At 46.8% G+C, this 13,064-nt stretch overlaps 1 protein-coding gene across 1 annotated transcript in view; it reads left to right on the top strand.

Annotated features, from left to right (window-relative positions):
• HUNK (hormonally up-regulated Neu-associated kinase) overlaps positions 1 to 13,064 on the top strand; it is a 104,378-nt gene that overhangs the window by 32,999 nt on the left and 58,315 nt on the right. Inside the window, exon 2 of the mRNA XM_012657364.1 lies at positions 9,109 to 9,401. Within this exon, the coding sequence (XP_012512818.1) occupies positions 9,109 to 9,401 (293 nt within the window). The remainder of the gene's footprint in view (positions 1 to 9,108; positions 9,402 to 13,064) is intronic.

The following is a 13,064-nucleotide window of genomic DNA, read 5'->3' as shown; positions in this document are numbered from 1 at the left end:
TGGGATTTGAGGGACTTCCGGCGGACACGGGGACTGGCACTGAAGAATGAGGGACCTGTACTGGAATGCCTGCTTTAATGGGGGTCATGTGAGGTCTCCCCAGCACCCCTTCTCCCTGGTGACTTGTCCCCAACTCTTAGCCACGCTTTTAGGAAGGAGGAATCTGCTTTCTGCAGCAGGTGGGCTGGGTGGTCTACATTCGGTGAGCCAGGACCACAGTCCACTGCCTTTAACGAGAAAGTGACCCTGAATTTCTCTCTCTGCTCGGACTCACCCAGGCCACACCGTCCCTCGTATCCGCTTCCTGGCATTGGCATTCAGCTTGGGTTGCGTGACTGCTGTCCCTTCCAAACTAGAATCCGAGAAGCACACGTGTCATTCGGGAAGGTCGTAGCCAGCCCGCCATCCATCCCTTCGTCCTCCGCCCCTCCCCGCCTCCCTCCTTTCCTTCACTGTTCGGTACAAGGGCTCTGCCGCGAGGCCAGTGTGTGTCTACTGAGCTCCTTCTTGATCCAGGACACTGCGACGGGCACTGGGCACATGAGGTTGAAATGACCACAGGGTTTGGTGCCAGGAAGGGGGCTCTGGAGGAGTGTTCTTGGGGGAAAAATGGGCCTTGAAAAAGGGTGAGAAGGACCCCACAGGGCTGATCCCAGATCTGGAGGTGGCAGAACTTTGTAAAGGAGGAATCCCTATTGTAGCCCAGCGAATTACGGGGAAAAAATACAGTTAGGGGGTTGCGAGTGTCTCGAGTGTCTCGGTGAGGGGCGGGGGGCGGCGTGGGTGCAGTTGTAATTAGGCTGGGCCGGGAAGCCTCTCGGAGAAGGGGACATTTCTCAAAGGGGAGTCCGTGGACTCTGCATCACGATCACACACAAGCTGAAACCGTGTCCATAGGCAGCATCGCATTTGAGAATTTTAATGGTTGAAAGGAAGGGCTTTGGTCTGCTGGTGCTGTAGTTGAGGAAGCTGAGTGGTGAGACTTACCCCAGGCAGTAGCAGAGATGACTGGGAACTTAGGCTGCCCCTGTAGTGGACTGGTGGGGTTTTCATTCATTTATTCATTTATTCATTTATTCCCTCCCTCCCTCACTCTTGATGAGCCAAGCTCTGTGCTAGGTGGTGGGAGGCCACACAGTTCTGCCTTCCTGTCACTAACAGCTAAGCGTGTGTGTGTGTGTGTGTGTGTGTGTGTGTGTGTGTGTGTGTGTGACAGCCAGCCGAGCCAGCGCAGTGGGGAAGCAAAGGGTAACCTGAGAGCAGAGAGAAGAGTGGGAGTTGGGAGTTAGAAGCTGGGAGCTGGCCCGGACCAAGAGTGTGGGAGGGAATTCCAGGCAGTCTGGGTGGGGGTGGGGGGACAGGAGGTAGGGAGATTAGCAGGGATGGTGCCCCTGGGGGATGGGGAAGGAGAGGAAAGGGATGGGAGAGTTTGGGAGGTGGACCTGATTAATGAGGTGGGTCAGGGGTGGGTGAGTGGAGGAGGACACACAATTGGGGCCACCTGTGGATGATGGTGCTGTGGGCTGAGCTGGGGAACCCCAGGGGGAGGTGACAGGTTGGGGCCCGCAGAACATCCAAGTGGAGATGGCCATAGGCACGTCAGAGCTCAGGAAGGGGTGCGAGCAGGACAGGTGTGGGCACTCATCAGCAGATGGCGTCACTGCAGTCACACAAGTGGAGGAGGTGGGCGCCTAGGTCCCTAGTGTGAGGAGGGGGGAAGGCAGGGCTAGGAGGAGAAGTAGAAGGCCTGGGACCTGGGAAGGCCAAGGGAAATGGGGCTGAGTAGGAAGAGTGGCCTCCTGGACTGGGCGGCCAGGAAGGCACCGAGAACCCTGGCGAGGGCAGAGGCAGAGGCTTCCTTGCTTCTGTTTCTACCTACTGCTCTTGTACAACACACACAACTCTGATGAATGCTCCTGATGCTAAACACCCTTTGTGGGTTTCTCATTTATTTCACCAGCATCCCTATGAGGTAGGCACTTACTCCCCACCTCTCTGTTTTTGAAACAAGTGGGGAAACAAGGCTTAGAGAGGTCCCAGCTGCCAAGTAGCAGAGAAGGGTTGGAAGTCATGGTACCTGGCTTCACAGCCCACGTGCCCAGCGGCTGTGCTGTGATAACCCTGAATTGCTGGAAGGTGGAAAACAGGGGGAGGTCAGAAGAGAAACTCTGAGATCTGACCCCGGCCCTCGGTAAAAGAGCTTTGTTCTTATGTACATTTTCCCTTTTCTGTAGGGAACCCCTTAGGATTGTAGGATGCTCAGATGGTCCATTAGTCGGCTCAGGCTGCCATTACAAAATACCGTAGACTGGGTGACTTAAACAACAGAAATATGTTTTTCTCACAGTTCTGGAGACTGGAAGTCTAAGATCAAGGTGCCAGCAGAGCTGGTTTCTCCCAAGGCCTCTGTCCTTGGCTTCTAGATGGCGGCCTTCTTGGCTGTGTCCTCACATGGCCTTTCCTGTGCACGCTCTGGGAGAGAGAGCAAGCTCTCTGGTCTCTTCCTCCTCCCGTAAGGACACCAGACCTATTGGATTAGGGCCCCTCTCTTACGACCTCACTTAACCTTAACCTCTTTAAAAACTCTATCTCCAAATACAGTCTCATTGGGGGTTAGGGCTTCAACATATGCAATTCAGTTCAAAAGAGAGGGTAATCTTAAACCACTACAAAGAATCTAAATTATTCCTCCCCAAATGGGCCTGAAGATTCATGACTCTTTCATAGTACAGGTGAAGCATCCCTTATCCCAAAGGCTTGGAACCACAAATCTTTTGGATTTTGGATATTTTCAGGTTTTGGAATATTTGCACTAACTTGGGCTTCCCTAATTTGAAAATCTGAAATACTCCAATGATCATTTCCTTTGGGCATCGTGGTGGTGGTCAAAAAGTTTTGAATTTTGGATTTTCAAATTAGAGATGCTCAACCTCCATACACTGTGGACCTAGAACAGTGACAATTGTATTTTAGATGCTTAATAAGTGTTTGCTGAAGAAGGAAAGATGCATGTGAGTTTAGCATACAGTATTCATTAAGAAACCAAAGAGTTCTGGAAAGAAAGCTTTTTTTTTTTTTTTTTTTTTGGCTGATTTCCGTGTGAAAAAAAAAATTTAATTGATCAGGGCCTCCCATTCCCTGTGCATTTTGATTATTTAAAACATGGTGTAAAAGTGCTTTAAGGGAAGACTATGAACTTTCTAAAATACAGCACATTGTGTAATGTGTGAACCATGTATGTATGTTTTTGTGATACTGAAGAGAAGTCTCTTTGATCAATATTTTTTTTCAAAGATCCATTTTACATCTGACTTTTCATTTTGGAGATTGGATGCATCAGTTCTTGATGTTTCAGAGTAATGAATTTTAAAGGCAGTGAAGGGTGATCCAGGATGAAGGGATGAATTTAAAATCCTGTTAACTCTGATCCTATGTAGACAGTCTCAACTAAGTCAATATTTAAAGTAGATGAGAGTCTAGCCTGATAGGAAACCACTGCCTTGGGATTTAGAAGCAGCTCTATTCCAGAGAGTTCAAAACACTGAAATGTGGTTCAGGCTTCTTTTTTAATATGCTAAAACCACTAGTAAAAAAAATGCACATCTTTTCCTTAGCTGAACTGAGCTTGAATACTTTTTCACCCTTTCTACAGGTTGATTCATCAAAAGTAAATTGGTAATGATAATAATGGCATCAATTTAAGGAGCACTTCCTATAGGCCAGACATTGTACTAAGGGCTTTCTTTATGTACATTATCTTAGGGACCATTTGGTTTATGGAGGTGTTTACCATTACTGGGTGCATTACCGGGCCAAGATGATTTTGTGCAACCCTCATTCTAAGTAAAATTCTATGTTGGATTTTTTTCTCCTAACATATAACAAAGGCCATCAAGCATGATTTCTTTGATGGTTAGCAAATGTCCCCTCTCCCGATGGGATTGGGATCCATGCTGTCCTTTCCTCCTCCTCTCCTGTGCTGGGGAGGCGAGCACCCCTTCTGTGCAGGGCAGGCTCTTCCTTCTATTCCTGCCCTGCCTTAGGTGTCCTCTCCTCCTGTCTCTCCTGTGTCTCCCATTTCTCCACCCCTATAGCTGCTCCAGTGATTTCTTGGCCTTAGGGGATTTCCTTTTCTTTCTTATGAGCTTAGTTATTTATTTAAAAGTTGGTTTGCTGATGTTATCTGTCATCATTGGTAGGCATTTTTTTTCTTTTTTTCTTTTTTTTTTTTGGCGGGGAAGGGGAAGGATGGGAGTTGCCATGTTGTAAGAAATGCTATTTCTTAATTAATGAAAGAAGTTGATGAATAATCTCTTTCAACTGTCATATCTTGGAGGTTTGCTATTCTCTACTAATTTTCCACCACTGCAAGACTTTGCTATGTATCTTGTGGGAAATAGGGGGGCGATCTTTAAAAATGGGTTCCTTTGTAAAATTTTGGGAGGCTTTGCAATTTGGATCTGTCGAAGGGCTGGAGGCTTAGTTTTACCAACCTTTCAGAGAAAATTGTTTTTCTCAATATGCTCAGGATGACCTCCAGGCTTCCGTACTCCCCTGGCACTCCCTACCTCCCCACAAGTACGCACGCGCCCCTCCCCCCCACAGGACCGGATTGGGAGTTCCCTGACAGCACTGGCTGGGGCTCTGTCCTCATGTGAATCAGTGAATCTGCAGTGTTGGTAACAGCCATTTGTGTGTGGTGTTATCACTCCTGTTGTCTGGAACATGCTAAACTTGCTTATTTTACTGCCATTTGATAGCAGATTTAATTTCACTCTTTAAAACTCTCTTGACTAAAACAGTTTATTTTCCAGCTAGAGACCCATCATTGCACTGGGCTTTACCCAGGTAGGATCAGGGTTAGATCTGTTTTGCCTGCAGATTTCTTTTGGCTGTCAAATTAAATTAAATGCCTTCCTTTGGAGATCACTGATTGACTTTTCCTTAATTTTCTATTCATTTTTCCCCCATTTCAGTTGTAGAGGAAGCTGATTAAGTGGTTTTGTGTAATCAAGAACGACATTCCATTTTCAGCATCATCAGTGCAGAGCTTGTAAGTCAGGGGGGTGAATGAAAACAAGCAGGTAACAAGCTGGGGGGTTGAAAAGGAGAGGGAGGTTAACAGGAAACCTTTCTCCAGGCAAAGTGGCTTCAGGGTTCAGGGATGTCATGGGGGGGGCTTTTGGCCAGTAGAACTTGGGAACCAAGACATCAGACAAAGGTGGGACATACACCTGGTGTGTTTGTTTCCTGGCGCTGCTATAATAGATTACCACAAACTTGGTGGCTTAAAGCAACGAAAGATTATTCTCTAACAGTCTGGAGGCTGGAAGCCCCAAATCAGTTTCATGGGGCTGAAATCAAAGTGTCAGCAGGACTGAGCTCCCTCTGGAGCCCCATGGAGAGGTCTGGACTTGGCATCTTCCAGCTTCTGGTGGCCATTGGCATTCTTGGGCTGGTGGCGCGTCAGTCTCTGTCTCCATGTGTACGTTGCCTTCCCCTCTGTGCATCTGTCTGTGTGATCTCCTCCCTTTAAAGACACTTGTGATGACATTTAGGGCTCGCCCAGTTAACCCAGAACAGTCTCCCCATCTCAACACCCTTAATTTCATTATGTCTGTAAAGACCCTTTCACCAAATTAGATAACAGTCCCAGGTTCCAGGGCTTAGGATGTGGACCTAACTTAGGGGGACCATTTTTTGGGCCACCATACCAGGCCCGCTTCACGGACGGCCTCCGTAAGATGCCCGCGGCCAGAGCTGGACTGACTGGTGTTGGGATGAGAGGCTGAGGCGGTTTCCACTGGGAGTCTCCCCAGCACTTTGTTGGCTTGTCCCTTCACCTTCAGGTAAGGGAGGAGGATGGGCTAGAGAAAGAGCAAGAAGAGAGAGAAGCTTGGAGACATGTTGGAAATACTGCATTTGCTCAGAAGTATGAAGTACAGGAAGGACCAGCCGGAGGAGGACCTGTGTGCACGCTTGAGCCTGCGTGTTGGAACGAAGCACTAATTGTTACGATTGTGATAATCATACCACTGCGATAATGATGGTCCAACCTCATGGAAGGGGCCACGTGTACCCTCCTTTCTGTTCCGGGGGGTCTGCATTGTAGACATTTGCTAGCCAATTACTGCAACTTCACGGGGTCCTACTTTGACAAAGAGCTTGGAGGTCCAAAACCCTGGCGTGGGCTGTTTGAGCCCTGGGGGTGGACCTGGGAGGGAGCTTGTGGCGACTCTGCTTCCTGTGGGTCGCGTGGGCACGGCGGGGAGCACAGGGAGGGTGAGGAGAGAGGGAGGCTGCAGAAAAAAGGTGGCATCATTTGCGACCACCAAGGACGTGCTCACCATGCTTGGAAATGCATTCCAGAGGGGCAGCCTCACAGTTTTGGAGGCGGAAGTCTAAAATTAAGGTGTCAGCAGGAGCCTCTGGGGGAAGATCCTTCCTCGCCTCTTCCAGCTTCTGGTGGCTGCCGGCGTTCCTTGGCTTGTGGCCCCATCACTCCAGCTCTGCTTCCTTCTTCCCACGCCGTCCCCTCTGTCCATTTGTGCGAAAGCTCCCTCTGCCTCTATTTTATAAGGACACTGTGAGGACATTAAGGGCCACCCAGATAATCCAGGTTAATCTCACTTCAAAATTCTTCACTTAATCGCGTCTACAAAGACACTTTTTCCAAATAAAGTCACATGTACACAATTCAGGGATTAAGACTTAATATCTTTGGGTGGCCACTATTCAACCTAGTACAGGCAGTTAAAGAGCTAAATAAATTATCCTAACAGTAATCCTGTGCTCTGTTTCAAAAAAAGGCAGATTGTATTACTGCCAGGCTTATAGACTGTTGTTTATTCATAGCACTTTTAAGAATTTCATTGCCGAAGGGTGTAATTGTTTAAACATTGCAAAGAATCAAGTAAAGACAGTACCTAGTTGTACTTTTCAGCATCCCTGTCTCCCCACCTCCCCAAGAGGATGGATATGGGTATATATGTGTGTGTGTGTACATATATATATGTATTTTTTTGGTCAGGAATAAGTACAGTTTATAACGCTGTTAATTTAGCGTCTCTAGTACTAGTTGGGGCCAAACGCAGCGGGAATGCGACTTTAGCTTCTGTGAGCTGAGAGCATGGGCCCCAGCTGACTTGGGGCAGAGCAGACCCCTGGGTGCCAGGTGTGTGTGGGACAAGGCTCGGGCCTGGTCAGCCCCCTTGGTGGTCAGTCTTTTCCTGACTCCTATCTTTGGATTAAGGGCCTGAATGTCCCTATTAAAACGAGACTTGTTTCTCTAGAAGAGACAATAGATGAAGCTGTTAACAGCCATTTTTGCTTTGATGATTCCATCGGTTAGTCATTTATGGGTTACCTAATGTTGATAAAGGGCCGTGTGCTGCAAAGGGGTGGTGGTCCCTGCAGTAATTCTCACCACGATGCCACGTATGCAGGAATGTAGGGAAGGAGAGTTTAGGGGAATCTGTCCAGAAGGGAGGTGGTGCGTGAGTTAGCCTCTGACGCACGGGGGCGCTCGAGTGGGTGAAGGGGGTGGCGGGAGTACTTGGAGAGGGACAGAGTGTGTGCCCAGGAGGGAGAGCCTGGCATCAGGGCCGGATGGCGGTGGGGCTGGATGGGGACGACGCCAGGGGCCCTGAAGAGCTTCCACAAGCTTATTTATCACAGGGTTGTCGTTGTCCTGTGTGTGTCGTGGGAACATTAAAAAGATCTACTCTGTGACAGTTTTCAAGTGTACAATACATTGTTATGAACTATGGTCACCGTGCTGCACGTTGCATCTCAGACTTTTATTTATTTATTTTTTTATCATGAACCATGACCACAAAAGAATGTTGGAGTCTCTGGCTGAAATCATGTATTTACTTGTATTTATTTACTGATCTGTCTGTCATTTATTTCTCTATATACTTGTACCTCTGTATATTGCATATTGCATATGATGTATTTCAAGTGCATTATGAAACAGGTAAAAAATATAATTACAAAATAAGGAAATAAATAGAAACGGAGTGTCCACTGTCTTCGTCCTGCACCCAGTGGCCCCATAGCCATGCACGAGAGCGTCCCTGGGATGCTTGAGCCTCCCTTAGAGACAGTGCAGCAACTGGGCGCTGGAGGGCAAGGTCCGGAATGAACCAGACAGGCTTCGGGGTGTGGGAGGGGAGCAGAGAGGAAGGAAGGGGAAGAAGGAATTGACATCACATCGATGGCTGGTTGCACAGAGAGGAGAGTGAAGATGAAAGAAAGGGTGAAAACAGTGGTGTATATTAGTGCTTCGTGAGTGGAGAGGCGACTCTTCTCAGAGGATGGGGGCAGTTGGGGACAGATGCAGATTTGGGTGGAAAAGACAGTCTTCCCTTCCCTTCCATCCCTTCATCTTTCCCTCTGTTTTTCCCTCCCTCCCTCCCACCCTTCCTTTCATGACGAGTTGGTTGTGGGGGAGACAACCCAGGAGGAGCTTCCTGTGGGTAGCTGAGATGTGACCCCGTAGGTTGGGTCCCAAGAGCGGGGCCAGGAGCTCACCTGGGAGGTCATTCACCAAGGGGAAGAGGTGGACACTAGAGACCAGAGACACCGGAGACCTGAGCACCCGTGCAGGGTGGAGAACGGGTGGGGAAAGGCCAGGGGTGCTGCATTGTTGGGGAGCACACCCCCGTTCCTAACCACACCCTGGAACTAGGATTGGGGGGCAGATTTAGTTGTGTGTGTGGTGTGTGGGGAAACCAGATCTGGAAGAGACGATGGTGGATCCTGAGAGAGACAGGGAGAGCCCTTTGCTGGAAGAGAAATTGGCTATTTCATGCACCTTCTTCCACAGAGAAATAAGTTTGACATTAACCCTTCACGGAGCCTTCTAGACAGCGACGCAAGGTTGCTTAAGTAAATTCCAGTCTCTTTTTAAATAATTGAATCTTTTGATTTTTTTCCTGATATTATAATTTTTCTTTTTTTTCCCCCCTTGATGCTGTTTTAGATAAGGTGTTTCTCCTGTTGCAGAGAAATAGCCATGTATTTTCCTAGGGTTCCTGTGAGTAGGCAACGAACAACCTTTGCCTGCAATGTCTGATAACAGGCATGTTCTTGGCTTCTCCTTAGGTGGCCATAAAAGTCATCGATAAGAAGAGAGCCAAAAAGGACACCTATGTCACCAAAAACCTGCGGCGAGAGGGGCAGATTCAGCAGATGATCCGCCACCCCAACATCACACAGCTCCTTGACATCTTAGAGACGGAAAACAGCTACTACCTGGTCATGGAGCTGTGCCCGGGGGGCAACCTGATGCACAAGATATACGAGAAGAAGCGGCTGGAGGAGGCCGAAGCCCGCAGATACATCAGGCAGCTCATCTCTGCCGTGGAGCACCTGCACCGGGCTGGGGTGGTCCACAGGTAAGGACCGCGCCATGCCAGTGAGCAGTGCTGCGCTTCATCGTGCTCCAAGCAAGGCTGAGTAGTTAGAGCCTGTTTTACAATTCTTCCACATTTTAATTCCATGGAATTGTTTTGTAAGTTGGGTTAATGCCAGTGTGGGGGTAAAAAGAGTGACATGTAAAGCCAGAGTGATGGGGCTCGTGTCCTGGTTCTGTCCTTTAATAGTGTTTGACTTTGAGCAAGTTACTTAACTTCTCTGAACCTTGGTCTCTTCATCTGTGAAATGGGAATAATGATACTTCTCTCTTGGTTGGTGTAGGGTCAATGACGTAATGTATAGAAAGAGCCTGGAATAGCGTTTGGTACCTGGTAGGCACCATGTAAGGGTTGGCTGCTGTTCTTTTTATTATTTGCAAACTCATGAGCCCAGTTGCTCAGGGGCCTGAAAGAAGAACCAGTGTTAAGATGGCATAAGATTGTTTTCCACCTAGTGCTAGGGGCGGGGCTTTCACTGTATTTGCTTTACATGTGGTAGCCGCTCAGTAGCTGTTTTATTCAGTTGAACTGAATCACCATTCGAATTGTGAACTTGCCCTTGAAATCAATGAGGGTGTTCCCCATAAGCCAAACCAACCTTGCAAGTAATTATGAAAATCAAGCTTGTTTTTACCAGCCTGTCCCCTCCTGGGAAGGGGCTTCACAAAGAAAGTGAATGGAAAGAGCATTCTTAGCAATGTTGCCCTTGGTCGTGGGTGCCTACTTTTAATACTGTATGAAAATAAAATAAATTTTAAAAAACGAAAGTGCCCAAGAGTGTTGGCTTTACCAATAAATGCGTGGTTCTGCCTTCACAGAATTATAATCAGTTATTACTCTAGGTTGTTGAGAAAATTAAAAATAATTTTTAATTGGTTCTCATTTTAAAAAGCAAGATCAAGGCATAAAATATATGTGTGTATAGATGTATATAAACATATGTGCACACATTTGTTAAGACATTTTTGATCGATATACAATTCACATACTATAAAATTTACCCTTTAAAAGTGTATAATCCACTGGTTTTTAGTATAATCACAGAGTTGTACAACCGTCACCACTATCTAATTTTAGAATATTTTTATTACCCCCCAAAAGAAACCCTGTTCCCATTAGCAGTCACTCCCCACTCCCTCCTTCCCCCAGCCTCTGGCCTCTCCTCCTATGCTTTCTGTCTCTATGGATTTGCCTATTCTGGACATCTCACAGAAATGGAATCATACACAATATGGTCTTTGGTGATTGGCTTCTTTCACTTAGCATAATGTTTTCAGATTTGCCCATGTTATAGCACGTATCGGTACCTGCTTCCTTGTTATGGCCGAATAATATTCCATTGGACGGCCACGCTGTGGATCAGGTGAGGGACACTGGGTTGTTTCCACGTTGCGGCTGTTGTGAATAATGCTGCTGTGAGCGTCTGCATACCAGTGTTTGTGTGTACAAGTCCTTTCTCTTGGAGGACTCCGCTCCAGGAAGTGGAGTCAGTGGGTCATGGGCAACTCTCTGTTTTAGCCTTTGGAGGAGGCACATATTTTTAAAAAATTCAACATTTAATGACGAATCTAATCTTAATTTTAACAATGGTAATCTAATTTTACCTGGTTGAAAGCCATTCGTTTTCTGATCAGTGAAGAAAGCAGCACCAGGCCTTTCCTTAACAGAACTCCGAGACTTTCAGGGCAGGGAGAGCCGCCTCCTGGCTAATGGGAATGGCACCGTGGGGTGCTCTGCCCTGTCGTGTCTAAACCCAGGGACACCGTGGGGAGGTCCGTTGCCCAGGCTCTCCCAGGGCCAGCCGGGGCCAGGCACCATTCAGGCCTGTCATTTCCTCCTCACTGAGGCGACAGAATCTCTTCATGTACGTTTTCTTAGTCACGCATGTTGTCATGAGATCACGCTTTGTTAGAACTCTCTGGGTTTAGATCAGCAAGGAAGAGAACATTCAGAAATTTTAAGTGAATAAGGCTATTTTTAGCTCTTTCCAACAATACCCTGTGTAGCCTGAAGTGTCATAGCTCTGCCATTATTAGGAAAATGATGGCCGTAAGTGTGCCTGGCTCTTTGTTTGCTAAGATGACAAAGGCAGAAACCTCATGAATGAATCAGTTTGCGTTACCGAGTCCACGGGTCACAGTGGAAGGTAGAGCCAGGGAACTGTGAGTGGCAGAGCTTTCTGGGGGACTCGGGGTGACTCGGGGTGTTTTTCCAAGGGTTTCATGCTGTCAACAATGCGACGAGCACTGAGCCGCTCAGGATTTCGAGGACAGCAAAGGGAAATCGGGTGAAAGGTGTGCATTGCACACTGGCCTCTGCTGCAGGAAATTCTCAACAACCCTTTAACCACAATTTTAACAAAATCCAATCCCTCCCGGTGTAATTACTGTCAGGATGTCAAAGGAATGAATTTAATAATGTTTTGATAGCAAAGACAGTATACTTTTTCTTTCTCTGATCTCCGGACTTTCTACTTTTTCCTCTCTCTCCTTGGAAATATATTCATAATCCAAGAATGGCAAGGGCTCAGATCTTTTAAAGTTAAAGAGGGTTGGAAATAACAGGCGTCGTTGAGGAGGATTTCTTCTTTTTTGTCTCTAAGAAATCACGTTGATGTGTGTTACCGCACACGGACGTAGGTGATTAGGCGGTGGAGACATCACATTAAGATGTTTAGAATATATTCATGGGTGGCTCTAATGAACGCCTTGACTTTCAAAGACTCTAGACCACTGACTTTTGGCATTCGTAATTTGGTTGACCACCGGTATGCTCTTTTCTGTAGCCCTTGCTGTGGTGGAGAATTTTCTCCTTATGTTGCAAAGGTAGAATAAATTTCATAAATTATTTTGAGGTTAGATTTTTTTCAAGTGAATAACAGCGTATAGTATTTCAGAGAGGCCCTGCAGCCCCTGGTGGGGAGATTTCTGAGGAAATACACTGGATTGTCCAAAAGGATTCAAGATGAATTTTTGTGGCTACACGGATACGATGATTTAAAGGGCTTTTGGCTCGTGTGTTAGGGGATGCTTTAAAAATGCGGTTCCTGATCAGGCTGGTACTACGTTGTTCTGTCATAACTTAATGCTAGCAGTGCCCTCATACCCTGTGGTATTTAATCTAAATATTTAATTATGTACCCAGAACTACTTAAGTATCATTTAAAAAAAGTAAATCTTTAAACATCATGTAAATATTGTAAGTAGAACTTTAATAAAAAGGAAATTAAACCCGTATAAAACAGATTCCCTTAGCCGGCAGAGAATGTCATGAGATTGGACGGGCTGTAGCGTCTGTGTCTTTCGCTGCGGTAGGGCCGTTGTTAATTTTTGCAAAGGTAGAGTATGGTCTAACTTCTTTTTTACTCCATCTTAGAATTGCTTGAGATTCTCTAAGGTATGACGAGTTGTTTTTTCTCCCCTGAAATGTGCTCACCCAGCAGGGATGCCAAAATCTGATGATTTGCCTATTGTATACAGAGCGTCAACTCTTAACATGAGTCAACAAGAACACCGGTTCTGCTGAGAGGCTAATTTGAGATTCATGTTTCATTCAGACTAACAAAGTCCGATCAAACTGTACAGGCAAAACGTAAGAGGGTACTACAATACCGCCGTCCCCGAGCAGGAAGAGACAAGCCACGGG

Source organism: Propithecus coquereli, unplaced genomic scaffold (genome assembly GCF_000956105.1).
Source record: "Propithecus coquereli isolate 6110/MARCELLA unplaced genomic scaffold, Pcoq_1.0 Scaffold54, whole genome shotgun sequence".
Lineage (NCBI taxonomy): Eukaryota > Metazoa > Chordata > Mammalia > Primates > Indriidae > Propithecus > Propithecus coquereli.
This window is presented reverse-complemented; position numbering and strand designations above follow the sequence as displayed.